Source organism: Eutrema salsugineum, unplaced genomic scaffold (assembly GCF_000478725.1).
Source record: "Eutrema salsugineum unplaced genomic scaffold, Eutsalg1_0 scaffold_7, whole genome shotgun sequence".
In the NCBI taxonomy this organism is placed as follows: Eukaryota; Viridiplantae; Streptophyta; class Magnoliopsida; order Brassicales; family Brassicaceae; genus Eutrema; species Eutrema salsugineum.
Genome location: NW_006256486.1, coordinates 2,646,753 through 2,674,500, shown reverse-complemented (window position 1 = coordinate 2,674,500; position 27,748 = coordinate 2,646,753). Strand labels below are relative to the sequence as shown.

At 37.1% G+C, this 27,748-nt stretch overlaps 8 protein-coding genes and 1 pseudogene across 9 annotated transcripts; 5 read left to right on the top strand and 4 right to left on the bottom strand.

Moving 5' to 3' along the window:
- The first annotated feature begins 265 nt into the window (after positions 1-265).
- On the top strand, positions 266-1,483 carry LOC18010941 (putative F-box protein At1g47730). Its single transcript, XM_006393039.1, has one exon. The coding sequence runs from the start codon at positions 266-268 to the stop codon at positions 1,481-1,483; it is 1,218 nt and encodes a 405-aa protein (XP_006393101.1).
- A 169-nt stretch (positions 1,484-1,652) lies between these two features.
- LOC18010940 (TORTIFOLIA1-like protein 1) lies at positions 1,653-5,753 on the bottom strand. The gene is made up of 6 exons (XM_006393038.2): positions 4,849-5,753; positions 4,279-4,470; positions 2,941-3,600; positions 2,752-2,857; positions 2,051-2,652; positions 1,653-1,954 (listed from the first exon to the last, which is right to left on the bottom strand). Exons 1-6 carry the CDS (start codon positions 5,563-5,565, stop codon positions 1,757-1,759), a joined length of 2,475 nt encoding a protein of 824 aa, XP_006393100.1. The 5' UTR covers positions 5,566-5,753; the 3' UTR covers positions 1,653-1,756.
- Positions 5,754-6,331: 578 nt separating this feature from the next.
- LOC18010945 (protein LHCP TRANSLOCATION DEFECT) lies at positions 6,332-7,330 on the top strand. Its single transcript, XM_006393037.2, has 2 exons — positions 6,332-6,660; positions 6,898-7,330. Exons 1-2 carry the CDS (start codon positions 6,388-6,390, stop codon positions 7,153-7,155), a joined length of 531 nt encoding a protein of 176 aa, XP_006393099.1. The 5' UTR covers positions 6,332-6,387; the 3' UTR covers positions 7,156-7,330.
- LOC18010794 lies at positions 7,138-10,771 on the bottom strand. Of its 2 annotated transcripts, none has more exons than XM_006393036.2 (10): positions 10,641-10,771; positions 9,638-9,838; positions 9,377-9,489; positions 9,217-9,295; positions 9,049-9,077; positions 8,772-8,865; positions 8,514-8,603; positions 8,221-8,416; positions 7,756-7,944; positions 7,138-7,561 (listed from the first exon to the last, which is right to left on the bottom strand). In XM_006393036.2, exons 2-10 carry the CDS (start codon positions 9,782-9,784, stop codon positions 7,179-7,181), a joined length of 1,320 nt encoding a protein of 439 aa, XP_006393098.1. In that variant the 5' UTR covers positions 9,785-9,838; positions 10,641-10,771; the 3' UTR covers positions 7,138-7,178. The 2 variants fall into 2 exon arrangements, with proteins under 2 accessions (XP_006393098.1, XP_024006263.1); XM_024150495.1 differs by having other exon boundaries at positions 9,638-9,843; positions 10,641-10,748.
- A 3,609-nt stretch (positions 10,772-14,380) lies between these two features.
- On the top strand, positions 14,381-15,186 carry LOC18010963 (vascular-related unknown protein 2). Its single transcript, XM_006393035.1, has 3 exons — positions 14,381-14,758; positions 14,855-14,926; positions 15,055-15,186. Exons 1-3 carry the CDS (start codon positions 14,381-14,383, stop codon positions 15,184-15,186), a joined length of 582 nt encoding a protein of 193 aa, XP_006393097.1.
- Positions 15,187-16,446: 1,260 nt separating this feature from the next.
- LOC18010905 lies at positions 16,447-19,284 on the top strand (annotated as a pseudogene).
- Positions 19,285-19,688: 404 nt separating this feature from the next.
- LOC18010911 (electron transfer flavoprotein subunit alpha, mitochondrial) lies at positions 19,689-21,918 on the bottom strand. The gene is made up of 8 exons (XM_006393033.2): positions 21,787-21,918; positions 21,277-21,459; positions 20,994-21,205; positions 20,737-20,900; positions 20,498-20,656; positions 20,309-20,361; positions 20,071-20,211; positions 19,689-19,984 (listed from the first exon to the last, which is right to left on the bottom strand). Exons 1-8 carry the CDS (start codon positions 21,880-21,882, stop codon positions 19,907-19,909), a joined length of 1,086 nt encoding a protein of 361 aa, XP_006393095.1. The 5' UTR covers positions 21,883-21,918; the 3' UTR covers positions 19,689-19,906.
- A 376-nt stretch (positions 21,919-22,294) lies between these two features.
- LOC18010910 (protein disulfide-isomerase 5-3) lies at positions 22,295-25,930 on the top strand. Its single transcript, XM_006393031.2, has 15 exons — positions 22,295-22,470; positions 22,756-22,846; positions 22,988-23,082; positions 23,229-23,286; positions 23,525-23,712; positions 23,799-23,856; positions 24,040-24,080; positions 24,178-24,252; positions 24,368-24,424; positions 24,551-24,617; positions 24,752-24,895; positions 24,974-25,195; positions 25,281-25,442; positions 25,532-25,609; positions 25,710-25,930. Exons 1-15 carry the CDS (start codon positions 22,430-22,432, stop codon positions 25,785-25,787), a joined length of 1,455 nt encoding a protein of 484 aa, XP_006393093.1. The 5' UTR covers positions 22,295-22,429; the 3' UTR covers positions 25,788-25,930.
- A 163-nt stretch (positions 25,931-26,093) lies between these two features.
- On the bottom strand, positions 26,094-26,810 carry LOC18010918 (early nodulin-like protein 3). Its single transcript, XM_006393030.2, has 2 exons — positions 26,585-26,810; positions 26,094-26,503 (listed from the first exon to the last, which is right to left on the bottom strand). The coding sequence occupies exons 1-2, from the start codon at positions 26,748-26,750 to the stop codon at positions 26,094-26,096; spliced, it is 576 nt and encodes a 191-aa protein (XP_006393092.1). The 5' UTR covers positions 26,751-26,810.
- Positions 26,811-27,748: the final 938 nt, after the last annotated feature.

Below are 27,748 nucleotides of genomic sequence, written 5' to 3'. Positions count from 1 at the left end.
ATTTTTTGGACAAAAAAATAAAAGTTGGACAAAACTATCTAATAATATAAAAGTGGTCGAATTTTGGTTTTCCATTTTTTTGTTTAAAGTTTTTTTTTCATCGATTATAAAATATTAAATTATTATATAACCACGTATAAGCGGGTTCGATCGTAATCTAGTTTTATATAAAGAGAGATTAGAAATTTAATAAAGAAGTGGCAAGACATAGAGGAACGGAATCGTGAAGAGAAGTAGCGAACAAATTATAGGGTTTTGGGCAACGATGAAGCAACGAGAAGAGAAGACCGAAAATACCAAGAGAAAAAGAAGAAGACAATCTTCTTCTTCATCTTTGTTAAACTCAACATCGTCCTTACCTCTCGACATAGCCTCAGAGATACTCTTAAAGCTGCCAGCAGAATCTGTCTTGAGGTTTCGTTGTGTTTCGAAGCTTTGGTCATCAATCACCAACGAGCGAAATTTCACCGACTCGTTCCAAACTAGGAGGCCAAAAAGGCTTCTACTCTTCTTCAAAGAAGGTGAAAGGTTCTTTGTTTTCTCGCTTCCTCAACACAATCCAAACCCTAATGAGTCTTATTCTTATTACGCTTCTCAGCCTATTGATAGTTACCATATGACATACCCAAAACGTTGTTCCTACACCATGAAAACGGAGTCAGTTCACGGCTTGATCTGTTTTCAAAGTTCAGCAACCCCAATAGTGTGGAACCCTAGCATGAGAAAGTTCTTAACTCTACCCAAACCGGACAAGACCTGGAAGAATATAAAAGTCTTTTTAGGATACGATCCTGTCGAGGGTAAACACAAAGTAGTTTGCATGCCTGGTAGTTTTAACTCATCTGATGAGTGTCGGGTTTTAACATTAGGATCATCATCAGATCAAGAATCATGGAGAAATGTCAAACACAGCCACAATCATTATCCTTTCCCTGGTAAACAAAAAGGTGTTTATCATGGACGATGCATCAATGGGGTTCTATATTATCCTGCGCGACTCGGCGACGATCTGGTTATAATGAGCTTCGACATAAGATCTGAAAAGTTCATCAATGTGATAAAAATTCCATATCAGTGGTATGATATGAATTGGCATAATACGACGGCGATGATGATAGCTTATCAAGGAAAGTTAGCTTGGGTTCGTTCTTGTGGGGATCGTATTTCGCTGTGGGTTTTGGAGGATGCAGAGAAACACGAATGGTCGAAACATATCCTTTTACCGCTTTCTCACTATGATCAGGGTTTGCAAAACTTCAAACTAGTGGGTGTCACTGATGATGGCGAGTTGGTTTACGTGCAAAACACGGCATTCAAATGTGTTCCTGTTATATATGTTGATCCAAAGAGACAAACGTTCAGAAGAATCGAATTTAGAGGAATTGCGGATGATGATTTTAGACAACGCAATGGACTAGGAGACAGACGTCTGCGAGACCTCCAATCTTTCCCCAATCACATTGAAACTCTTTTGTCTTTGTGATTGCTAGTTTTGTCTTATTACAGGTTTTGGTTTTTTTTTTTATCTCATTAACAAAGTTCTTTGTTATTTAAAAGTAAACAATTACAAAAGGGGAGCACTATGCATTATATACCATATTGATTTGAAGTTTTAAGAGATCAATCCGATCAGATATGTATAGTAACTTCCATTGACTCAAAAGAATCATATCCAACAAAGAATACAGCTTGAACTGGATTCACAAGTGAAAGAATCATAATATCTGTACAGTGTGATGTTTTTCTTTTCAAACATTTACGGTTCAAAATGTTGGAGCTCGATGGACCAGTTAGATGCTAATTGGATCAAAAGATGGTCGGGAGCTAGACCTTCCCAGTCCTCGGGAGGATCCGTTGTTGAAGAAGCTTCGTGTAGATTCAACAGAAGCTCCTTCTTTAACTCCAATGGTATTCCCTTAAACGCTGCTCCGTTTTCTACACTTACCTCTAGCAGCTGGAGAACATATACAACAAATAAGAAAGCATTAATTCAAACATATTTGAGGTAAAAACATGTATCGCAGAACGAAGTAGGAAGAATATTTGTTACCTGTTGAATCCAAGATAGACATATATCAAACAGAGTATGATCCAGGAGAAACTGTGCAATAGAGTGGACAACCTCGTTTCCAATATCATTCGAGAGTTGATCGAGAACAGGACCGGTTTTGTCCATTAATTTGACAAGCAAAAGATCGTCCCCTGTTGATAATACCTCAGCAAATGCAGAATCCGTATCACCAACTCGGAGTGCATGCATCGCATTGCTCCAACAAGTCCAGATAGTGTCATGCTCTTGTCCTCCACGGTCATCATCATAACCGTCCATTATTGCTTCTGCTTCGGGAATAGATACTCCCCTTGCCCTTGACGTTCCTCCACCGTCTTCTCCAGCCACACGTATTGCTTCAAGAGTAGCTTCATCTTTTGAAGCTTGCCATACACTTCTAGCAGAAGGTCCTTCACCTAGTCTAATAGGGACAGAGCTTTTGTCCCAAGCTCTTCTGCCGTTACCTGAGTGCTCAGAGTCCACAGGACCAGTGCCTCGTATTCTTCTTGTGCTGGTTTGAGCGTTTCTCGAAGAAGCTCCATAGGTAGGACTATCCCATCCATCTACATCTGACCTCCATGTTGCCGCTTTTCCCCTAACACCTGAAGCAAATTTCATTTCGGGAATCAACAAATATCGTTTTTCAAATGGATGCAACAAGTTGCAGTTCCTCACTGCGCGGATCAAGAAGTTTTACTTACCTGTTTGTATGGAAATTTCTCTTGACATCTCTTCTACAATCCTCTCAAGACCCCTAACACGGTTCTCCAAACTTATCATGCCATCGTGTGAACCACCCATAAAATCCTGCAATGATAATGAAGTTACCATTTAAGAGTGAAACTACTTCAAAGCGAATCAGTAAATTGGATTTCAAATCAGAACAGTACCTGCAACATGTTCATTATGTGAGTTTGTTGTCTCTCCAAGTGCAATAGCTGTCTCTGTAAAGGTGGCCAATTCCCTCTGTTTTCAGATCCCTCCGCCTGGATTACTTCGGTCTGATCTCCATCAAATGATCTCAACCGTGATTCGCCTCCGTTCATTCTTTCATCTACCCATTTCTCTCTAGCAAAATCTCCAAAATGTCTTTGTTTGGAATGGACACCACCTGTTCTGCACAAACCTTTTGACCTACTCCTCGATACTGAAGTATTGGCGTCTGATTCATCCTCTGTGTTTGAGTTTGACGAATTCTTTTGCCTACAGGGAAGAATCACTTCGACAGGCATATCACCAGAACCTCCTTTTTCCAGTTTCTGAAAAAATTCTGGGTTAAGATCTTTGCCAGTCAACCGAGGTGCTTTCTTCCTCAAGATGAGAACTGCTCTGGAAATGGAATCTGAGTTACTGCTCAAACCATCAGAAGAGCCTTGCATCACCGGTCCTGCTCCCTCACATGAAATTGAATCGGTTTCTCCATTCCTTTCCAATATACATTGCTCAGATGATACATCCTTCTGGTCATCAGATGTTCCAGATTCACCTTTCCCAGTAATGTTCTTCCAGACGTTTAGTGCTTCGGACAAGCTCTCTCTAACAGGTTTTATCTGCAATCCAAAGCATATATACTTATAGCCTTTTTACAGAATTATTTAAAAACAAAATGTAGGAAAAAGTAAAAATGTGATTCAAGTCTAGTAGTTTCCCTTCTTAGTATATAGGAAAAAGTAAAAATGTGATTCAAGTCTAGTAGTTTCCCTTCTTAGTATATAGGAAAAAGTAACAATGTGATTCTGGAGATATATAAATCGAAGTAGGTCAATCAAAATATATTTACTGTCTTCAATCTGGTAGCAGAACAAAACATATCTCTGCAAATCCTTTTGCACAAAGGAACTACATTTTTCACAGAACATCTGCTATAGCTACCCAAGTTTTATTTCAATCGAGCTCGTATCTTTGGCTACTTTTAGTTTGTTAGAAATGTAAAACATAGATAATGGCGTGTACACATAAGGTTCTAGAAACAAGGAAAAGAATGAGACGAGCTATCCTTACAAAACCATAAGCGTAAATTGTATTTCTTCTTCTTTCTAACCTTAGATATATATATGCCAAACCATTCCTCTTCCGGGAAAACCAGAAGACAAAACCATCGCTATTGCTGACTGTTGTAAGCTAAGATGATAACTCGTAAAAATGTACAGAGGCGTTTCTTTTAAAGAGATTCACACGACTGTAGTCTAGGAACTTAGGTACAAAACAGTTATGATAACTGGAGTCACCTTATCAAAACGAAAGGCCTCAAGAGCTGTAAGAGTGGAATCCGTTTTGTCTGCAACCAGAGTAGTAGAATGGACGGCCAAGGAGATTAAGACATCAGCAGCTGCCTTACGAGTAACCCAATCCGTACATCTAAGGCACTCATGAATGCTGTGTAGCAATGATTCCAAGCTCTGGGGTGCAATAGCTCCAACCTGCAAGAAATTCATAGTTCAAAATACGTAATCCATAGAGATGAACAATGAAATTTAGACACACCAATCTGCTTTCATGTCATGCCTCTAGTAAATTGAAACCAAAACATAGTTTGTCTCCATTCCAATGCCACAGAAACATTTCTAGATTATATATATATATATATCAACATTCCAAAATTCTGAGCATATCCCTTCACACAGAGAAGCCATTCGAATCAGCTATACAATATAAGCCTATACTTCGTAGCATAGAAACACAATTAGCCAAAACTAGAGACAAAGCACAAACAATGCATTTCAATCTAAGAAAATAAAGTTAAGGCATTGTAATTTTGTAGAGCCAAGCAGAAAAGAGATTAACCACATTGTACAAACCTGAGACAAGCTTCCAACTACAGGTAAGAGGGAAGCTTTAGTAATGTAATTGGGGCTATTCAAAAGCTTTGAGATTCTAGGGCACAGCTTTTGAAAAGCTGCAACGGGAGGCTCCGATGCTGAATTCACCATCTTCCCCATACAAATCGCAGCACCAGATTGTAAGCTTTTGTTCTGCTCTGCCATAGCCTCGAACAAGGGCTTAGCAAAGAGCCCCACCAACGAAGACCCAGCGCAATTTCCATTTCCCTCCTTCTCCGTCAGAAAATGCGCGGAGAGAGACCCGATTGCGTCGCGGCAAGCGTCGCGCACGCCGTTATCGGCGTCCTTGAGGCGTTTGACGATGTGGGAGATGATTTTGGAGAGCTGCGAAGAGGTGAGATCGGAATAAGAGAGGCAGAGAAAAGAGAGGAGTCGTATTGATTCTCTCTTGACGGGGGCTTTAGGATCGGCGAAGGAATCGAAAAGGCAATGGAGTAGCACCGGGAGGATTTCGGGAGAATCGGAGACGGAGACGACGAATTTCTCGAGATCCTCGACTGCGATCTGGTAAGTGTCGCGATCGCCGATTCTAGAGAGAGAGGTTAAGATCCTTTGCTTCAATTCCACCATTGCCGAGTGAGACGAGACAGCGACGGAGGATCTGACGGAGAAGGAAGAAGCATTTGAAGGTTTCATTGCAGGTTTCAAAGGCTTCGTACCGGTTTGTGAGCCCATTCGCAATAGTTACATATAGGAATGAAAGGAAGAGAAGGAGATTCGACGGTGATGGGGTTTTTGACTTGTGAGTGTTAGAGAGCTTGGTGAGCCATTGCAATGGCTAATTTGGGAGATTCGATTAAACCTAATGTTGAGTTTCGATCATCGTTATTATGGAAAGAAATAGGTCAGAGAAGGAAGAAGACGTCTGGTTTTTCCGGTGACAATGCTTGAAAATTTCTGTTGGGGTCTTTAGAGAGAGTGGAGACCACGTCTTTGCCATGTCATGCTTAGTTGTTTTATTTTGCTTGTTTTTCTCAGTTAATTATCTACAAGTATTCTGTTTAAAATCAATTTTAGGAAAAAAAAAACATTTAATCCAATCCCAAAAGCTTAGAATTGATGGAGGATTTTTTTATTTTTGATTTTTGAATTTTTAGATTTTGGTTTTTTTTTAGAAAAAGCAAAATTAGATAGGTTAAAGATTTTCTGCAAAACTTAAGACAAATACTAAGTTTTTTAAAGAATATAAGGAAACAAATCTTCAAAGAGAGGACAGTAAATTTTGATTTTTAAAAAACCAAGAACTTAAACACAACTGTTGCCATGCCACTAATAATTGGTAGAATCAAGAATGTTGTAGATTGATATAAAAACTAGTTAAGAAAAATAGATGGCTTATAATATAGTTTTGTGTGTATCTGAAATCTAACGGCGGATATTAATATGTAATTTTATTTTTATTTTTTTAGATAAAAAAGAGGAAGGAAAATGAGTGGATAATAAAACCACTGAATCTGTCTGCTTTACTGGAAACTTGAAAGCATTAAGAGACCAGCCATGGCTTCTTCTTCTATCTCATTCTCAAGCGCACCTTCACTCTTATCCACCAAACCCATCAACCATTCTTCTTCTTCCCCGAGGCTGCCCTCCTCTCGATTTCTCGGAACCCGAAACTTAAAGCTTCGGATCCGACCCGCAAGACTTGGACCCTCCAACGGGTCAAGAACCACTTGCTGGTTCAAGTTCGGCAAAAACGGCGTCGATGCCGAAAGTGCCGGAATATATGGCAGTCAAACTCGCGATGACTTCGACAAAGACGACGTTGAACAGGTTTTCTCTTCCTCTCGGCTCAAATGAAATCGATAAAATCATATTTTGGCAATTTCGATCAAGCAGAGCCTTAGGCTGGATTCTGATATATCAAATCGTCAAGTTCTTCACTTTGGTTACTGAATCACGATCTTTGATTCAACTCATTTGTAGATGTGAAGAAGTATTAAAGAAAGAGAGAAAGTTTCAATGCATAACTGATGTAAAAAATGTATGTGTTCTTGATGTATTTTGCAGTATTTCAATTATATGGGGATGCTTGCGGTAGAAGGTACATACTCAAAGATGGAGGCTCTTCTTAACCTAAAGATACACCCAGTCGACATACTGTTGATGTTAGCCGCCACAGAAGGTGACAGACCCAAAATCGAGGAGCTGCTCAGAGCTGGTGCTGATTACTCAGTCCAAGATGCTGATGGAAGAACCGCTCTCGACAGAGCTAACAGCCAAGAGATCCGTGACTTGATCCTTAACTACAGCGCTCAAAAGGCTTGACTCGTTTTGAGATGTTTCTTGTGCTAGAACAAGCTGTCTTTATGTGTTCCGCGGATGAGTAGATTATAAAATCCATCTTCTTCTTCCTTTTTGTCTTTCTCGCCTGTCTCTTGTTTCTTTCTTGATGGTTGTTCTTCTATGGAGTTTGGCGTTATTGCAGAGGAATGTCTTTTCACGGGTAGAAACGCCACTTTAGTTGCTCTGCAACTCAGTTTCGTTGTGTCTGTGTTGATTTTTGCAGGGCTCACGGAATTTGTAGATCCATCTTCTAGTTTTTCTGAATCTTCTGTTTGTGAATCATTGTTAGTCTTGGAAGCAGCTGTTTCAGCAATGAGCGTTGAACATTCTGTAGCAGGAACACTAACACCACCGTTTTTGTTTGCTTCAAGCGGAGGAGATATATCTTCTGCAATTGGACAATTCAAGCAAAAGCACGAATCTTTCAGTGAAGTATAAAACAGAGAATCTCGGTGTCTTATTGGCCCTAAAAACCATGAAGTTCTAAACAAGTATGAGCCTCCTTGTAAAGGACATAACCAACATACAGTCTAGGGAACCGAACATAATCAACCAAACAGTAGTTCTGTAAGATATCCTTACCTCCAAAAAGAGAAACAAATGTCTGATACTGAACCGAACAATCCCTAGTTGTAGTATCTTCTGGATTTTCTGAATTTTCTGTTTGCAATGCATTGTTATTCTTGGAAGAAGCTGATTCGGCAATGGGAGAACACTTTTCTCTCAGAGTAACACCATCGTTGTCTGCTTCAAGCAAAGGAGAGAGATCTTCTACAAGTGGGAGAATTCAACCCAAAGCACAATCTTTCAGTTAAAGTACAAAAAAACATAATATTATTGGATCTTGCTACGCTTTGACCAATAAGGCCATCTAAAAACCAAACTCTACAATCTTTGCGCCTTTTAAACTCTAAGGCAGAATTCTACACAAGTATGAGGCATGAGCCAACTGAGTGGTTCTCTCCAGATCAAGGTACTAAGGACATAACCAGCATTCGAATCAGAGAACAAAAATTAACCATATAGTAATTCTGCGAAGGTTCTTACCCCCAAGAGAAGAAACAGATGTTTGATACTGTACCAAAGAATCCTTAGTAGTTACATCTTCTGAAACATTATCTTCTATAGGTTTACTACTCTCACGGTTCTGCAGTGTCTCGAGTAAGACATATTTATCGGTCTTCCATACACAATCCAATAAGGTGATGCACCCTTCATCCTTTGGATAGAACTCGCGAAACACCTGTATTATTTCAAATTGAGAAAACAGACGTTACTGACATGATCATTGAACTGTGTAAGAATCAACTGAAGGGTCAACCAGAGAAGCTTAGACCAACCTCAACCCCATCCTGTGCTATCTTTACAGACTGTTTCTTCAAGGATGTAGATGTTACTGAATTGAAAACTGAAACAGCATCAAGTAATATCTGCACGAACCCAAAACAATGAACGAATTAAGGACATTGTGCACACTATCAAAATAAGATCATTCACAGCGAGTATCTATTAGAGCATGGATTACCGAAACTGCCTAAAATGTTCTTTTAGTTTCTTCGGATCAGACAGAACCAGAGGGAAAAAAAAAGTCAACTTACTTGTTGAATCAACACCCGGAGACGTGCAAGCAGAGCCAAAAATGTCACGGAAGATCCTATGAAAAATGAACAAGCTAGCAGAATGGATATCCCACTGAAGAAGAAATTGGAGCCAAATACAATTAAGAACTAATTGCGATTAGCTCGAAGAAATTACACAACCAGTTTCATAAATCAATCAATACCTAGCTGCCTTCAAGATTAGCTCTAAGAAATTGGAACCAAGATTAGCTCTAAGAAATTACACAACCAGTTTAGTTCAAAAATCAATCAATACCTAGCTGCCTTCAAGATGGGTTCAGTCATCTGCAACAAACACAAGGACCAGTCAGAACACTTGGAACTTGTTCATATGTATGAGTTGGTATGATCACAGCTTGTTTACGCAAGCTTGTCTCTACCGGAGCAACACAGAAAGCTCCATAAAATATAGATTATAGCATACCTGCGAGAGTAAACGAAGAGCTCCAAGAAGTCGCTCCAAGATATTTGGTTTCCCAGTATCAGATTTTTTCAACTTCAAGCTGCGTAAAACTCAAAAATTCCAGCTAAGCGCCAATGCAATTCTCATATATAAGTAATAAGCAGACGAAAGATAAGCCTACCTCTCCAAAACATGGATTTTCTGTTTAGTTCTGTTCCCAGATATAACAGGAAAGCAGGATTTCAGAATCTCCTCCATGTTTGCTGTTTGCAAAAGTCTCAAATCCCTCCTCACCTGAGCAATAAAAATCAATTATAGCTGAAAGCAATTACCCCTAAAATTAAGACCCCGGATTCATCTCAATGTTGTCTATATAAATACTTCTTTCTCACATCCTAACAAAACTAACACAATCCAATCGAACAGAAACGGATATAAATACCTTGAGAAGGTACTGAAAATAGGAGCATCTCCGATGCTGGTTCTTGTTCTTGTAAACCATTCTCTCGAAGACCGCATGCTCAAGTTCAAGCTGACCAAGCTGACTCTTCAGCTTCTCCTCTAGAGCTTTAGCTTGTATATCATCCATGGCGACTCTTCCAGCGAAATATAACCGAGTTCAATGAATATCTGACTCTGGAAGCTGCTCTTAATCGAAGAAGACAAAGATAAAAAAGTGCTTAAACCTTTTTTTAAGCCCTCCAATAAAGTGCAATTTCGTTTAAGAACAACACATACTCGAATCAAACTGGCTAACTCAGACTTAACAAACTTACAATCAGATTCATACTCCACATACAAATTCGTACTCGAACTAGAGATAAGTATAAACTTACTAAATCAGACATACAAACTTACAATCAGATTCGTACTTAACAAAACCGAACTAGAGACAAGTAGAATCATTCAAATTCGAATCAGCCTAGCAATAAACATGATTGAACCACCTACTGAAACTGGACTCAAACATGAAGAAGTCAGAACATAATCGCCATGAATCATATATGAAACAGACACAGACTCGACTCAAACCAACAAGCAACAACACGCCTTTACACGATTCACATTTTCATGCTTATCCTATGATTTGGTATATATGTTGATTTTGAGAGGTACTTCTCTTTTATAAAACAATATTGGTTCTTATACAGGAACAAGAAATCATGAAACTTTAAAGAGTGAATTGTAGCATAATTTGAAATGACAAAATCCAAAATCACCATCCCAGTAGGAATCAACATATGGTAAGAACTCAAAATTCATAGTAAGATGCGAAAGAGAGAAACTTTGAACAAGAATCTGAAGACAAAGGCCCAGAAAGCTGGAGATTCATGGTATTCAGACAAATACAGACCAGGAAAGTAAAACCCTAAGAAACACATCAGACATGGAGCTCTTCTCGGAATGATCTCATGCGGATATTAAAAAAAAAAAAAAATCCTTACCGGTGAGAGTGACGTGGTTTGAAGCGGACGATGACGACAGAGAGGTGACGCAGAATCTTCTGATTCTTAAACCCTTCTCGGTCGATTTGAAAGCCACTTCGCTTAGGTGAATCGGTGGTGGACGAGAAGCGAGAAAAAAAGGTTTTAGTTGTTCAATTCAAAGTATGTTCTAAAAATCGGGCGCTAACCGATTAACCGGCCGGTTAGGCACTCGGCGCTGCTATACCGCCGCAATTTTAACCGAATCGGTTAAACAAATCGCTAACCGATTTTAAACCAATTAATCGCCCGGTTAGATGAAAAAACCCGACTAATTACCGGTTGAACCGTTTAGATTTAAACTTGATGGATCTCATTAACTAAAATTGACAAATCCTAATGGGCTTTTCTGTGAGGCCTGCTCGAAATTAAATAGTGAGAGCACAACCCTTTATTTATATGATATCTCAGATTCTTCTTTCCAAGTTGTTATCGATGAGTGACAATATTTTCAATAATTTTCTCTTCTTAATCTTTTTTTGTTTTTTGTTTGTTTTCTGTGTGTGGTTGTTTGCTCACTGGTCGCTTGAAACACTGATTCATGCTCAACCAACCACTTATAAAATTATCATATAACAAATAATTTTATTAGTTACTTAAATTTCTATAATATATTATTAAAAATTATATTTAAAATTAGATAAATTTGTAAACTATATTTATATATTCAAAAATTAATCCCTGACTAATTTTTGATTAATTTTTGATTTTTGGTCTAAACGATAGGAACCTCTATCATCCGACTAACGCCTAACAATTTTTAAAACATATTTTATGTATATATCTATAGCAATTTGTCTTTAAATCCTGTTTCTTAAAAACTTGATTTTTTATAATTTTATCCCAAAAAAATATTATTAGAAAGGCTTTCTTTTCAAAATTTGGTGTGCAAATATATTACGTAAGCACAGTAATGTGACCAAATATATTGTGCAAGCACACTCTCACAACAGACAACTTGAATACATCAGTCGACAAATGGATAAGTGTGACAAGAGACCACTCAAAATACATCATTAGACACATACAAAACTCGAGAATCTTTTAATAAATGTCATTTTATTATCTTTTGATCATGTAATTTATATAGTGTGTAAATTCTAATTTTAGAGTATTAGAGGGAATTTCTTATATTGATTTACGAACATGACGATACAAGAAAGATTTACGAACAGGATACGTGTCTTAACTGAAGAAACTAGAGACTAAGACCATGTGCATTAGGGTTTTTAAGTCTAGTCTTTTAGGCTTTTTAGGAATTAAAATTAATAAAAAAATAGGTTTAATTATGTTTTGAGCGGAAGACGTATCTTAAGTAGGAGACAATAAAAACCGTCTTTTGTTGTCAGGTGTCAGCTAATGAGTAGATCAAGCAGTGTGAAGTCTCTCTCTATCGGGGAAAAGTTCCCAACTTCATTTCTCGTTCCCTATGCAAAAAAACCTTTTTTCGTCTCTACCATTGAACTCGTTAATATTAAGAGTTTCTTATTTACATCTTTTATTCAACTTTAATAATAAAAAACAGATTAAGAGACCCATGAAAATCTCTCTATTCCACATGCTCTAAGATGACATGTGAGTGAAACAAACTAGAAATTAAATGATCTTTAGAGACGGCAAAGTGCTTGATTATTTTATTTTTCTTTTGATATAGATAAGTGCTTGGTTCTTACTTCTTCAAATAAATAAATGTAGTCAATGATTAGGACATGTAATTCGTGGGGAAGTGGTAGTAAAGATTCAACGAGAATGCGGTTTATAACGTGGCAAGCAGGCGAAAATAGTCTTCACTGATTTTAAAAACACGCAAAAAAATAATTAAATGAACGAAACGTGATGAAGATAATTGTGAGGTTAAGGCCAAATTAACAAAAGGCCACGTATTAAACTAATCTATATTTTGCAGATATAGTGGTCCACGATACTTGAACCTTTGTCCGGCAGAACAGTTTTTTTTAAATAATTTTTTTTTTTAATAATTATTCTTTTTTCGATAGTTTTTTAATATTTATTCAAAACAAAAAATTGTGTTAAAACAGAATAGTTTGATGTAAACACCTATTATACAATTGGGTTCCCACTTATCAATCGCTTTCCAAGAAATAATTTTTTTGAATATTCTAGCTTTCCAAGAAATAATATTTTGAATCTAGCTTTCCAAGAAATAATAAAAAATGAAATGTATGAATTGTACGGAAAATAACAAAGAAAAAACCGGAATTTATAAATATTATGTACACGCTCTTTTTCGTAATTTTGGTGACGCAAAAAAATGTGTGACGTTGGTGACTACGTCAGCATGTTAAGGTGTCGAAAATGTGACCTAGATTGGATTTCATCAAGGTGAATAAGATATTAGGATTGATGTTAATATGTGGTTGCCATTAGCGAATATTCATAAATACTTACCGTTTGATAATTGTCAAAAGAATTGTTTATACCAGTGTAGTCATTTAGAGTATGATCAATGATGGTTGATATACAGTATATTATATAGTATAAGATTATACCGACAAAACTAAATGATAATAGTTCAATAATTTCCACTTTGTTGCCACAAACAGTTTTTTTTTTTTTAACCACTAAACAAAAAAAATACATAGTGTAAAAACTCTTTTTATTAAAAACTATTATATGATAAATTGATGATATCCAAGATATAGAAATTTAGTAACTAATTAGAAGGATGATATAGATCGAGTTAACCCATCAAGTTTTAGCTGTTGTTTTTTTTTAAACAAGAAGTTTCAGCTGTTGTTAGTCGTAGATTTTTACGATTGGTATATAAACATGCATGTTATCTAGTTTAAAGTTCACATCCAATGTCAATATCAATGAGTGAATCTTGGGAATTAATTTAGTCACGGCGAAGCGTATGCATCTCTCTAATAATGAAATCAAACATTAGTGAAAAGTACATTTGTTTCTTTTATTTTTATGATGATAACATAATATAATCTGAGGAGGACTAGATTTAGCAAACTCACTTAGAGATCAACGAGAATTGTGAAACGTGCACAGTCACATTATCCACTAACCCACAAGAAGGTCGACCACTTTCCCTCCTTTTCTTATTCTTGCGTATCAAGAAACTGAACTACTCTATATAATTTAAATAGGGAATATTTAGATATGGGATTTTTTTTTATTTCTTTCATTTAAATTTATGTTTTTACCCAAGACTATTTTGATCTTAGCATTTTTCCTTCGACTATTTACGTAAGGTATAATATTACGTAATGTATATGCAAACGTCAAATAAAATTTTGTAATTTTATTGTTTTTTTGTGTTTACATTTTTCATTTTGAGAAAGTACTTGAGAAAAGAAAGTTTTCAAAATGTGAACATAATATTTCAGATGTAAAACTAAACACGAATATTTCACATATAAACGCAAGTACATCTCTTTCTCTCAATTAGAAGGTGTTGTGAATCTTGTAAATACATTCTGTCTCCGAATTGAAAAAGCATATATGTCTAAGTTCCAACACTAGTTGGTATATATTAATTCAATTCAAAAACAAAATTGAAGAATAAAAAACAAAAAAGGACAAACGGACCAAAATGTGCCACACCTACAACTTCCATGATCTCCCTCTATCTACTATATAAATGAGAGCCTAATATATAACATAATCATTTGCCAACAAAACTCTCAACCAACATAATCTATATACTTACCAATCCCCAAACACTTCAAATGGAAAACTCCGTAAATAACTGCGTGAGGCAAAGAGTACTCTCTAGTCACCAAATCAGAACGATACACGAAGAAGAAAGTCAAGAAGAGGAGAGTAGTTGGGTAATCTACTTTGAAGATATTGATCATGATGATGAAATGATTGAAACCAAAGAAGAAATGAGTCATTACTACGGTAATGATTCCTCAATGATCTCAGATGCTGCGTCACCTGTCTACACATCAAAGATTAATAATGTTGCTCGTCGAAAGGCTAGTAACATTAATACAAACCCTAAAAAGAGACGAATTATTCATCAACACAAAGAAGAAGAAGAAAACCAAAAAGGAGAGGATGAAGAAGAAGATACAGCCTCTTCTCCTTCTAATAAAACTAAGGTTAGATACATATATATGATGAGTGTATCGTAACTAAGAATTGAATTCGTTCTTTTAGTTAAAACATTTTCTAACATTTTTTTGTTGTTGATATAGGGTTTTAGTGTGTTGGATGGTGCAGAAGATAATACAAGATATGGAAAATCCATGGACAATATTACATCCGAGGTAATAAATTAACAAACAATTTGTTGCATGAAATATCTACTTCATATATATGTTATACTTTCCGTTTTCAATCGAAACTAAATCTGATTTTCGACTAATAGTTAATTATATATTTGGGGAATTAACAGGAGAGAGGATGCATAACGGACACAGGATCGAAGATAAATGAAGTTGTAAATGAAAAATTCTTCTCTGCAGAATTGAAGAAGAGAGGACTTTGTATAGTTCCTTTATCACTGTTATCTAACTTTATTGCTTGATGATTCTTTTTAATATTTTTAACTGTGTGAATTATTTTTTTATTCTTCTGATATCTTTGATGTAAAATCTCTACTACTAATGACAAGTAAATGTATAGAAAGTCGGATTCATCTATATTGAAAGTTAAACATTTTGCACAAGGGACTTTTAGAAGTAAGAGAATTAAAGCTTATTACCTCAGAATGTTTCTTGTTGCAGTTTTACAATATATGTACATTAGTTGCTATGGTATGCACCTGAAAACACATAGAGTTTAGAAGACGATAACAGAGACGAGTTTCGGTTTCCGGGTTCATCTCATTTCTTTGCCGGAAGCTTCTTTAGCAACTCGGGTGTCACCTCCAAAAGATCTTCAACAAGTCGTCCATTTTCATAGCCAATTGTATTAGCATTATTTGTCACTATATTGGTTGAGGTTCCATACCTTTCTAAGCTAGTCTGTGTCTAACTATTTGATCTGAAACTTGGTCAAGAGGATCTCAGGGAAACAAAACAACAACGTCACGCATTATCAATCTTTTTGGTGTAATTATTTGTTTTGCTCATTTGCATATGTAGAGAACTTAACTAGACATTACAAAGCTTGATGGAGTCAATACTTATAATGCTTTTGAATTAGGTACATATTAAGCTTACACAAATGAGAGATCACATTATTTCAATTCCAAAACAAGAAACCTAGTCATGGCTTCTCATATAATAGTAAGAAATATCGAATACAGTTCTACTTTATAGTTTGGTTTGGTTTATTAAGTCCGGTTTTTTTTTTTTTTTTTGACAACAGATTAAGTCCGGTTTATGATTTGAGAATATATATAGACCGTTTGGTTTATAAGAATCTTGAGTCAGTTTCTGTTTGGTCAGTCAAAATTTCAAAGTTCGATTAGGTACGGCATACTGCAAATGCGTGCCTATGATATGCTTTGCCATACCTATTTTGCACCTTTTCCATAATGCAAATTATTGCATTTCCGTATCAATCTTTCTCTAAAATTTGTCGTTATCATAAATATTATTTTTTGTAAAATTTTAATTCTCTTGCAGGCTCATAAGCGACATGACTCATCTAAAAATGATTTTGAGAAGATCAATATATATTTTTTTTAGAAGATAAACGTTAATTTGATAAGACCTTTTATTAATCAGTTTCTTTCCAATTACCTTAAAAAGCAACTGTTCTATTAAGCTCCATCACCTCTGCAACATCATTTTTTGCCTTGACTTTTTTTCAAACTTCAAACGTTCAACTAAAACCAAAAATGACGAAAAGAGCAAAACTTTCTTTTTCATCTTCTTCTTCTCCATCAATCGAAAATCTTGTTGAAGAGAGTGAAGAAGTCATGGTGTTTCCCTCTGAAAACAGTCGACCTAGCAGCAAAAAATCCAATCTTTTAAAACCCTGTTTCACCGCCTCCATTGATGGATCTGAAGCTGTTCTCCCCCATATAAGTCGTTCAGCTTCTTCTCCTGACTTAAAGGCTCTGTCTTTCACTGTTTCCTTCAATGGGTGGAGATTGCCGAAACAAGTTTCAGGTCTTGGGCTACAAAAATGGCTGCTTTGCACAAACCCACTTGGAGAAAAGCTGGGATATTCGATGCTGTTATGGCATCCATATACAATATCTATAAAGATGTAGATCTGGTTCTAGGTATTGCTGAGAAATGGTGTCCTGAAACCAAAACCTTCGTTTTCCCTTGGGGTGAAACAACCATAACACTTGAAGACGTTATGGTGCTTTTAGGTTTCTCTGTTTTGGGTTCACCGGTTTGTGCTACTCTGGATAGCTCAGGAGAGATGATGAAGGAGAAACTGGAGAAAGAATGGCTCCAGATTAAAAAAGATCAGATCAGTTTTGTATCTCAAGCAGCGTGGATGAGGAGATTCAAGGACAGTGGTGACGAGCTTGAGCATGCGGCTTTCCTAGCTTTGTGGCTGAGCTACTTTGTGTATCCATCACGCTTTTATCATATATATGAAGCAATTTTGCCAATTTCTGTTCATCTTTCAAGTGGCACACGGATTGCTTTGGCTCCAGCTGTTCTTGCACATTTGTATGCGGAGCTGAGTCTCTTGAAAAACCACATTAGAGCTTTCACCGAGTCAACGATTACGGTGAAAGCTAATCTGAGTGCCTTGTTTAAGTTGGTTCAAGTTTGGACATGGGAGAGATTCAAGGAACTACAGCCAAAACCTAATCCGTTGCTAAAAGGTGAGCCAAGATTAGCTCTTTGGGATGACTTGAAACAGAGAACCAGCAGGGATGCGAGACAGATTCTGGACAACTGCAAAATCGAAAGTTTTGAGTGGCGTCCCTACACAAAAACTCTGAAAAAGTGGGAATTTCCCAAGTTTTATCCCGAGAAGGAGATGTGGGTTCCTGTAGGTCCCAATCTTGAGGATGATTTCATCTCTTTTGCTCGATGCGTCAAGGTGTCTGAGCTTGTTGGAATTGAAAGTGTGGAGCTTTATTTCCCAAATCGGGTGGCTTCACAGTTCGGGATGGTTCAGAATGTTCCTGCTCCTGTTGACCATAACAACCTCTCATAGGAGGCAGCTTCGACTCAATACGATAAGCCTATTGATGATTTGATGTTATTCATCCCTTCCCGCTCTGCAATACCTCGTGTTACTCCAATGTTCTGCGAGTGGTGGAGGAAGTCGTTTCCCCAATTTCAGAATTCTTCAAAGGAGAAAGATGTTGTTGAATCAGCTGAAACATTGAACTCAAGAACTGTTATAGGTGGTGATACATCTAATTTTGTTCCTTCAGGCTCTAAGATGAGCAGAACAAGCAGGGTTGGAATCAAGATAGCTGAGGATTTGACAAACAAGAAACGCAAGTGCATGAAGCTAGCTCGTGCCAAGAGATGGAAGTACATGAATCGCGTTCGTGAGGACGGTGAGAATAGTATAGGTCTTTGTCAGACACAGATTGCATCAGACAATAAATTAAGATGATGATAATAGTTTTGTTCCTACAGGTTCTAAGATGAAACGAACAAGCGAGGATGGAACGAAGAGAGCTAAAGATTCGGCAAAAAAGAGAAGCCAGTACATGAAGAGAGCTCGTGACAAGAGACGCAAGTACCTCAAGCAAGCTCTTGACAAGAGACGCCAGTACATGAAGCGAGCTCGTGAGAACGATGAGAGTAATATAGGTTGTTGTCAGACACAGGTTCCATCAGACAATAATGACGAAGATGTTAGCCTGACCATCGCTCAAATAATGAGACTTGGAAAGAACAAGTATAATGGAGGAGATGCTTCTGAACCGCTTGGTAAAAAGAGTAGACTTGAGGTGGATAACAACGATTCAGGTCCTCTTGAAAATGTTGCTTCGGTAACAGCTGATGGAGATGAAACTGTAACACCAACAGATATAGAGGAAAGGAATGAAGAAACTGGTGATATTGGAAGCAAAACAGGGAAGAATACGGTTCTGAGCCCAATTTATGAAAACAATTCTTCAGATCCTCCTCTTGGTTTTGACGAAGAAATTGACATTCTTGTGTCACCGCCAGAGACAAGACAAACCTGCGATGATGAGCTTGATGTATATGGAAGCAATGTAGAGAAGATGACGATGACAAATGGCAGGAGTAAGGAGCCAGAGTGTCTGCTCCATGAAGATGGTGCTATGGCTGGAGAAAAGGAGAGATCAGCAGAGAAGGAAGATGACCTTGTTGATGATGGCAGCTTGATCCAGGAAAAGCTTGCATTAAATGTAGACAACATTGAACCAACCCTTCGTCAAAAGCTTGTTTCTGGAGGCCTTAATGGAGAGGAAACACCTGATGAGTCAAACATTCACATCGCTGTAGGTGATGGAACTCAGGGATATGATTGTTTGCTAACTGCACTCGGAAGTGAAGAAACTTTGAAATCCAATGAGCAGTTAGAGAATTTAGAAAAGAGAAACGGAGGAGTTGGTGAGGGCGATGTTGGTAATGACTCCTTTGAAAAGAGTTTGCACAGTTTGAAGGTGCTGGCATCGTCGATGGAGGAGCGTATTACTAAGGCTCAAAGAAATGTTGCATGGTTAAAAGAAAGGAGAGCCATGAAACAGAGAAAAATTGCATCAGCTCGTTTGATCTAGGCATGCTCGACGTTGTTTTGGGCAGTGAAATGCAAGTAGAATATCAAATATATGTGTTCTTTCTATGCTTAAGTAACTTTTGAAGATTGGTTTATTAAGTGTTTCGGCAAAAAAGAGAAGCAAATGTGTGTGAGATCAAATATTTCTTACAGAGATAGCTTCATTTCTAGATGAAGTGCTAACGGAACAGCCTGAATCCATCATTTGTTGCATGAAAAAAAATGATATTTACCATCAAACTTACAATTATAGCATAACAGACACAGGATCGAAGATAAATCAATTTATGAATTTAGAATTCTCTTCAGAATTGAAGAAGAAAGGACCCTGATTAGTCTCTTATCGATTATATCTAAATATATTGCTTGATTTTAGGTGTGATCATTACTATTTTACTCTTCTAGTTCTTTGATGTAAATATTATAGAACATCGAATTCATATTGAAAGTTAAACACTTTGCAAATGGGTTTCTTTTTGTGATTGTCAGAGCAAATGACGAATTCTTCAGACAGCTTTTATTACAGTTTTGCTATATACACTACTTACTTTTGTGGTGGACTGGTCTGCACCTGAGAGAGCTTAGGAGAAGATAATAGAGACGAGTTACGGTTTCTCAAAATCTCATTTCTTTTCCGGAAGCTTCTCCAGCAACTCGGGTATCACCTCAAAAAGATCTCCAACAAGTCCATAATCCGCTACCTACATTTTCATATCCAATCGTTTTAGCATAGTTTGGTCTTAACTTAGATTGAAGGAGAAGAAGGGTCTTAAGTGGTTAATGTTACCTGGAAAATAGGTGCATCCGCGTCTTTATTAACCGCGACAATCACCTTAGAATCCTTAATTCCAGCTAAATGTTGAATGGCTCCTGAAACACCAAACGCCATGTATAGCTCTGGTGCTACTATTTTTCCCGTTTGTCCCACCTGACACACACACACGCAGACAAACAAACTCTTCTTGGAGTTTAAAAGCCATTAAAATGGAAGGAATGTAATCAAGAGAAGATCCAAAAAATATTGCCTGAAGGTCATTAGGAACATATCCAGCATCAACAGCAGCACGAGTAGCCCCAACTGTATAAATAAACAGATAACATTTATGCATGTACACTTTGAAACATCCGAGAAACAGAAATGGAGAAAAAAAAGACAAACTGAGAATTAGATTTTCCCGCATTAACTGCTGATTAGGACAAGCATATACATTAACCTGCTCCACCAAGTTTTTCTGCCAGCTTTTCAATCATTTTAAAATTCTCCACACTCTTCAACGCCCTTCCACCAGTAATCACAACACGTGCACTTCCAAGATCAGGCCGTTCTGTATCCTGAGTTGATTGTCCCACGTATCTCGATCTACTGACAGAGTCTGCAATGGAGAATAGCATACTCACTCTAGATCCCAATCAAGGATTAAAACAGGAATGAACAAGAGAATACTAAACTAACCTTCTTTGAACTTGGAGAGATCAATCTGAGAGATAGTAGCTTTCTTTGACTGGGAGTCTGCAGATATCGGGGTAACAGGAAAAGATGTAGATCTAATAGTCAACATACAAGGACCCGAACCAGTATAACGAACTGTACACAAAGCATTTCCCGCATATATAGGCCTGTCAAAAAATTTAAGCTCGGTTTCACATTTCCAGAACGTTTAGCAACATATGTCCTCTTATCACATCAAGATTACAAGATTAGGAATGTACCTGATAAACTCATTGGATCCTAAGATTTTGACAACATCAGTAATAGGAGAAACATCTAAAAGAGCAGCAACACGGGGCAGTATATTCTTGCCAAATGAACTTGACGAGGCAAGGATGTGAGAGTACTCTCCTCTTTGCCGAACAAAGTCAACCAATTTAGCCCAAGGTTCAGCTAGAGGGTACTCAAATTTATCTGAATCAGCAACAAGTACCTACAAAAGTAGAAACTTTGAGGCCACCACAAGCAGAAAAAAGTACATGAAGAGGTGAGGATGTAGATTACCTCGGAAACAGAAGGATGACAAGAGGCAGCTTGAGCGGCGGCTTCATGAAGAGAAGAACCAGAACCAGCCAATAACAAAGAAATCGTAGAGCTCTCACCCAAAGAACCTGCTGCAACTACTGTACTCACTGTCTGAGCTTTGATTGAACCACTCTCATGTTCCGCTAGAATCAGAGTGCTAATCTGTATTAACCAAATATGTTACAAAACGAAGTGTTATTGTGAAATCCTCATCATACGAACATCAAATGTTTATAGAAGCAAATTGGCTATTTTTTGAGTAAAATTAAAAAGTTCTCTTTTTTTTCACAGGACTGAAACATTTGAAACCACCAGCACAAAGGCTGATACTTTATCATTTCCATATGAAAAAACAAAAATCGGAGTTCAAGACCAATAAAGTGTAATTAACTGTAGCTACAAATCGATCTTCGAGCAAACAAGAAATTACGAGAATGAATGATCGATTCCAACGAAAAAGGTAGAACTGAGGAAGAAGAAGAGGCTTACGCATCGAGAGAGGTTGGTAACGGAGAGGGATCGAGGAATATTCGAGGCCACGAACTTGTTCTTCGTCAGAGCTCTCAGTAGAACAGCTCTCGTCATCGTTTCCTTTTCTGATTGGCTTTCTCAATCTCTCAGTCAAATCGGAATTATCGAAAAACAAGTAAACAAAAACACAACAAACGGCGTCGTATGACTGTTCCGCTTGCTGACATAGCAAATGACACCGTTTCTTGTGGGATCTTTTAACGGTGCCGTTTGAATATAGTTGATATCAATTTGTTTGGTTGATAACCTTAGGATGGTCAAAGGTCAAACTTCAAAGATCAAAACTAATTACTTCACTTTCCATTTTAGATTAGATACACCATAATTCTAAAATTCTAATCTTTATAGTATGAATCTATGATGATTCCTTCCTATTTTTTATTTCCTTCTTAAGAAGAAGGAGAACAAAAAAAAAATCATAACTTTAAATGATGAAAAGTTTTGCTACCAAAAATATGGCATTTTGAGCTTCCACAGTTTACCAGCGTAAGTGGGATCACGAACGGCTTTAGGAGCAGATTCGGAGTCAAAGAGAGAGAGAGAGAGATAGCTCATTGTCGAGATCTGCTTCTGTTAATTTCCTCTCTTCTCGCTCGCAGCCATGGTTTCCACCACCAAGATCAAGTCTGTTGATTTCTACAGGTACCCTCTTTCGCATATCCTCTTTTCAGTTCCAGTTTTGATGATGAATCTCGATATTGGCTTTTAACTCACATGCGTAAAGTTTGAATCTTTTTTTTTATATTTGGACATTATGAGCCGGATTATGCTTTGTGAGCATTCAAAAAATTGGTTTTTGTCTTCTCGCTTCATCATGATCATGAATTGGCCGTCGGATTATGGATAATTTCTCTGAGAATTGTATACTTTTGTTGTCTGTACTTAGAGCTAAGTGTAATTTTTCCTGTCTTAATTATGATCCTTTAGGAAAATCCCAAGAGATTTGACAGAGGCATCTCTCTCCGGTGCTGGATTATCCATTGTAGCTGCCCTTGCTATGGTGTTTTTGTTTGGAATGGTAATATCCTCTTTGCCTTGTTTTCTTCTCTCAATTTCATGTTGTCTGATCCTCGGACATATGCTTATGTATACGGTCCAATGATTCTAGTTAATGGTCTCTTTAGCGTCTTTACTGAGATTTGGTCCTTTTATCTTGCAGGAGCTGAGTAACTATTTGGCAGTTAGCACTAACACATCTGTTATAGTTGACAAAAGCTCTGATGGCGACTTTTTACGCATTGATTTCAATGTCAGGTAGTCAAGTGTTTTACGGGTTAGAATGAACAAAACCAACATGTCATTTTATCACTATCGTTCCTTTTTTATGTGTGTTTCAATCTTCTCTACAATGCTGGTGGTTGCTTGATATGTTGACATTTGGTTCATGATCTTTTATGTAGCTTTCCTTCTCTCTCGTGTGAATTTGCATCGGTTGATGTGAGCGACGTGTTGGGAACTGTAAGTTTCTGTCTCCACTTCTCAGTTTTTCTGTTTCTCTGATCCCATTCTCACTGAGAGAATACATTTTCCGCTGGTTCTTTGTCAAAAAACACAAAATTCTTGACAGTTTCTTTAGTTGCAGAGATGGCTCTTTAGTTGTATGTTGTACTCACGCTAGGTGTTTAAGTTCGGTTGTGCAATGACATTAATTATTGTCAAATATCCTATGTTTAAACTTTTGTTAGTAATTCTTCAGAGCAGGTTGAATCTTACGAAAACGATTAGAAAAGTTCCAATTGATGCGCATTTAAGAGCCACTGGTGCAGAATTCCATTCCACCACTGGATTAGATCTCATCAACCATGGGGACGAAGATCATCATGAAAATAATAGTTATGCTGCTATACCATTAACTGGTGCTACTTTTGACAAGTTTTCACATCAGTAAGTTGGCAACTTCTTAATATTGTGTGTACTACTATGAGTACTTAACGATGATCAATGAATGAAATCGGACTTTCTTTGTGCAGTTTTCCCATTTTGGTTGTTAATTTTTATGCGCCATGGTGCTACTGGAGTAATCGCCTGGTAATGTCGTTTTGCCATTCTCAATATTGGGGTAAAATGTTATAAAAGTCTAGCTAACAATATATTTTTGGTGGATGAATCGAATTGTTTGAGTTTATATTGGTCTGATTACATATGTTATAGCTCATTAAACCTGTTGATGCTTAGTCTTTTACCTTTTGTTATCTCTGTTAAAATTTTCAGAAACCATCTTGGGAGAAAGCAGCTGAGATAACAAGACAGAAGTGTGTATTGTGTTCTTTTCTATTTGTTAATAAACCTTGGCAAATCATCAAGACACGCTTTTCTGATGACTTCTTTGTGGAACATCTCATGTTGCAGATATGATCCTGAAGATGATGGGCGTGTTCTTCTTGGAAGTGTTGATTGCACCGAAGAACCTACTCTATGTAAGAGGTATTTACCAAGTTTGATGTTTTCTTCCTTATTTCTTGTTGTTTTGGGGGGTATTATTCAGATTGGTTTATTTTTCTAATCTGACTTAGCCTAAACTATCAAATGAAATCTTCAGGAACCATATACAAGGCTACCCATCTATTCGGATTTTCCGCAAAGGCAGTGATCTTAGGTCAGTAGATTATCTCATTAGCTTCTTACATCTATCATTTTCTTGAGTTTTGATTCTTCATGTCTTCTACTTAATCCATTTATAACCCCACATCCTTTTTGGTGATCAATAATTTATCTTATTAAGGGAGGATCATGGGCACCACGAACATGAATCTTACTATGGAGATCGAGACACAGAGAGCCTACTCAAGGTAGACTAATCTAAATTAGATTCTACCATTAGGAATATATGATTCAAAACTGTCACATCCTTTCACCATGTTGTATATTTACATAAGAAAATTTTGTGTTTATTTGACAAAAATTTCATATTCGTTTCTTCCAGATGGTTGAAGAACTGCTAAAACCTATAAAAAAAGAGGATCATAAGTTACCTCTGGATGGTATATCTGTTAATACGGCTTCAAGTATAAAAAAGGCACCAGTTAGTGGAGGTTGTAGAATTGAAGGCTATGTGCGTGCAAAGAAGGTAAAAATGTTTCCAGTTTTATGAGTCTTTTCGATGATTTTTTGTTCCTTCTAATGGTGCCATTTGTTTTGTTTTCAGATTCCTGGAGAAGTCGTAATCTCGGCTCATTCAGGAGCTCATTCATTTGATGCTTCTCAAATGAACATGTCGCATTTTGTTACCCATCTCTCATTTGGTAAACTGATTTCAGAAAGGTTGTTGACTGATATGAAGCGATTACTGCCTTATCTTGGCCAAAGCCATGACAGGCTGAATGGAAAATGGTTCTTGAATCAAGGACAGTTTGCTGCTAATGTTACCGTAAGTCCCACAAAAACTTTATGTGGTGAAGTTACTTTTCTTACTCAGATTCTCTCTTTATAACGTCTGAAAAAAAAAAAAACAGATTGAACACTATCTTCAAATAGTCAAAACAGAGGTCGTTTCAAGAAGATTCGGTCAAGAACACTCATTGATTGAAGAATATGAATATACTGCTCATAGCAATGTGGCTCATAGTTACTATTACCCCGTTGCAAAGTTTCACTTTGAGCTCTCTCCTATGCAGGTTTCTTTTCCCGCGTTTTATCTCTCACCAATGTCAATGCCTATTCTCCTATTTCAAACCTCTAACAACTAATCAATTTTTTTTTGCAGGTCTTGATAAGTGAGAACCCAAAGTCATTCTCGCACTTCATCACAAATGTTTGCGCCATAATAGGTGGTGTTTTCACGGTATAGTCTAATAGTATTTTTTTTTCCCTCACTGTCTAGATTTGATTCATTATCTTCTGTATTCCATGGTGAAAGTATGATTCTGTTTGTTGGATTTCAGGTCGCAGGGATACTAGATTCGATATTTCAAAACACAATCAGACTTGTGAAAAAGGTCGAGCTCGGGAAAAACATTTGATCAGCAATGAGTTACTGGTTCGATGTTAGTTTTTTCAGGTTTTTATTTTAAATCTACAAAACCATATAAAGAAAAAACCTCAGTTTTAACATACCTTGTAGACTCTGTTTATTTTGGAATAGCAGTTTCAAAAGAGAGAACAAAGAAACAAATTTTTTTAGCAACATCTTCATTTCTTCTTGATTGTTGGTCTTTAACTTACCAAAATGTTTCGTTTTCCTTCGTATTAGTATGAATTTTGTATATTATTAACATTAGAATCACACACACACACACACACACTCACACATACATTAATTTACCAACTTAGCTGAAAAGAGAGAGAAACAGAGTAACAATGAGAGCAGAAGGCAAAAGAGAGGAAGAAGAAGGCGAAGCTGTGTTTCCTGGAGTCTCTTGTGAAGGCGCCGGGGTTATTTCAAAGGTTCCAGTGTAAGAAGGAGAAGGTGAGGATTCTACTGAAGGAGAAGGTGGTGGTGATGATGGAGTTGTTGTGTTGCTACTGCTTCTATCAGCCATGACGATGATTACAAGCTTCTGGTTCTTGTGACATTTGTCTTTGTCTCCACTGATGAAATAGTATGGTCCAGACCGGTCAAGCGTGAAGGAAGTGTGTCCGTCTGTGAATTTACTGGTGGCTCCGTCTGTGTTGCAGCTATCGTAAGCGTCTCTTGTCACTTGAAGCACTGAGTCTTGGTTTGGTCGGTAGACGAAAACTGCATATTCCATGAGTATGAATGTATGATGCCATAGGACTTATGTATCAAATCTAGCAAGTAGGTTTACTAGGAACTTACGCAGAGAGTCGTTGATTTGGAATCTGCTTTGCTCTGCCCATTGATTGTAGAGTTGATGATCTGAGGGAACAGTCCAACCCTTTGATCCTCCTACCACAAACTCTCTTGCGCAGACCGTATGAATGATCACCAAAAGACACACAAGAAAGAGTAACCTATAAAGCATCTTTGTTCTGTTTTAGGTCTCTTAAGCTTTTAGAGAGTTGTATATATTGAGATTAGATGGTGAAAGGAAAGAGGGTTTTAAACAAAAGGTAAGGCTTTTATGCAGCCTTTCTTCAGATTCTCTTTTAACTCCTTTTGGTTTCTTGAGAACAAAAGCAAAGCATAAATCGTTGGAATCTATCGTGACCTTGCTTGTCTTGATGGTTTTTTGTTTCTTTACCTTCATCATCATATTTGCTTTTTTGGATTACCAGAGAATATACATTCAATAACTTTTACAAGCATCATATCACAAAGATCTTCAATATATAACAACGAATCTTGTGATGTTAGTACCCCTAAGGGCTACAACTTTTTTGGATATTTTTTTATATATAAGACAACAAGGTACATACATACTATATAAATCAAATTGATTCATCACCAAATTAGACGTAATTTAGATGGAAAGGAAAATACGAGAATGAAATTTGTTGTTCTTTTATCTGAAATTCGAAGTTGGAAATGGATACTTTTTACTTCTTTTTTTCGAGAACCAGGTTCTAACAGAAGCGTGGTTCACAAGGTATCTTCATGCCTATAAACTTACTTTTTACTCTCACCGCCTTATGATTGCTTGAATCACAAGGCAACTGAAAAAACCATTCTCTCGCAAAGAAACACCAAGCCCTTGGCCTTGGGAAAACTTATAATGATCGAGTGGGGGTTTCTTGAGATAAAGAAATCTACCTAAGATAGCTTCAAAGAAGTTGCTTATAAATGAAGTAAGAGAAGAACAAGTTTTGGCTTGTGTTTTGGACTTTTTGTTCTGTTTTTGTGGTTACGATGAAACACAGCTAAGCTTATGAGAATAAAGAATGTACGTACCGCGCGAAATTCACTTTTGGACATAGACATTCGTATACTATTGTAGTTACATCCTTCAGTTATCTATTAGACCTAGTTTACATGACTATAGCCAAGGGTCAGAAGACTCAGAACTATAGTCAAGCATGATTT

Coding starts and splice junctions, on each gene's coding strand:
- LOC18010941 (XM_006393039.1), top strand. CDS start 266: ATGAAGCAACGAGAAGAGAAGACCGAAAATACCAAGAGAAAAAGAAGA.
- LOC18010940 (XM_006393038.2), bottom strand. CDS start 5,565: ATGGGCTCACAAACCGGTACGAAGCCTTTGAAACCTGCAATGAAACCT. Junction 3,601..4,278: donor AGGCCTTTCGTTTTGATAAG/GTGACTCCAGTT, acceptor TTTGGATTGCAG/ATAAAACCTGTTAGAGAGAG. Junction 1,955..2,050: donor GTCTATCTTGGATTCAACAG/GTAACAAATATT, acceptor TATGTTCTCCAG/CTGCTAGAGGTAAGTGTAGA.
- LOC18010945 (XM_006393037.2), top strand. CDS start 6,388: ATGGCTTCTTCTTCTATCTCATTCTCAAGCGCACCTTCACTCTTATCC. Junction 6,661..6,897: donor ACAAAGACGACGTTGAACAG/GTTTTCTCTTCC, acceptor TGTATTTTGCAG/TATTTCAATTATATGGGGAT.
- LOC18010794 (XM_006393036.2), bottom strand. CDS start 9,784: ATGGATGATATACAAGCTAAAGCTCTAGAGGAGAAGCTGAAGAGTCAG. Junction 9,490..9,637: donor ATTTTCAGTACCTTCTCAAG/GTATTTATATCC, acceptor TTTATTGCTCAG/GTGAGGAGGGATTTGAGACT. Junction 7,562..7,755: donor ATTTGTTTCTCTTTTTGGAG/GTAAGGATATCT, acceptor GTCCAATTGCAG/AAGATATATCTCCTCCGCTT.
- LOC18010963 (XM_006393035.1), top strand. CDS start 14,381: ATGGAAAACTCCGTAAATAACTGCGTGAGGCAAAGAGTACTCTCTAGT. Junction 14,759..14,854: donor CTCCTTCTAATAAAACTAAG/GTTAGATACATA, acceptor TTGTTGATATAG/GGTTTTAGTGTGTTGGATGG. Junction 14,927..15,054: donor TGGACAATATTACATCCGAG/GTAATAAATTAA, acceptor GGGAATTAACAG/GAGAGAGGATGCATAACGGA.
- LOC18010911 (XM_006393033.2), bottom strand. CDS start 21,882: ATGACGAGAGCTGTTCTACTGAGAGCTCTGACGAAGAACAAGTTCGTG. Junction 21,460..21,786: donor TTACCAACCTCTCTCGATGC/GTAAGCCTCTTC, acceptor TGGTTAATACAG/ATTAGCACTCTGATTCTAGC. Junction 20,657..20,736: donor TCTCTCCAAGTTCAAAGAAG/GTTAGTTTAGTA, acceptor TCTCCATTGCAG/ACTCTGTCAGTAGATCGAGA.
- LOC18010910 (XM_006393031.2), top strand. CDS start 22,430: ATGGTTTCCACCACCAAGATCAAGTCTGTTGATTTCTACAG. Junction 24,253..24,367: donor GAACCTACTCTATGTAAGAG/GTATTTACCAAG, acceptor TGAAATCTTCAG/GAACCATATACAAGGCTACC. Junction 24,425..24,550: donor CGCAAAGGCAGTGATCTTAG/GTCAGTAGATTA, acceptor TATCTTATTAAG/GGAGGATCATGGGCACCACG.
- LOC18010918 (XM_006393030.2), bottom strand. CDS start 26,750: ATGCTTTATAGGTTACTCTTTCTTGTGTGTCTTTTGGTGATCATTCAT. Junction 26,504..26,584: donor CCAAATCAACGACTCTCTGC/GTAAGTTCCTAG, acceptor TGGAATATGCAG/TTTTCGTCTACCGACCAAAC.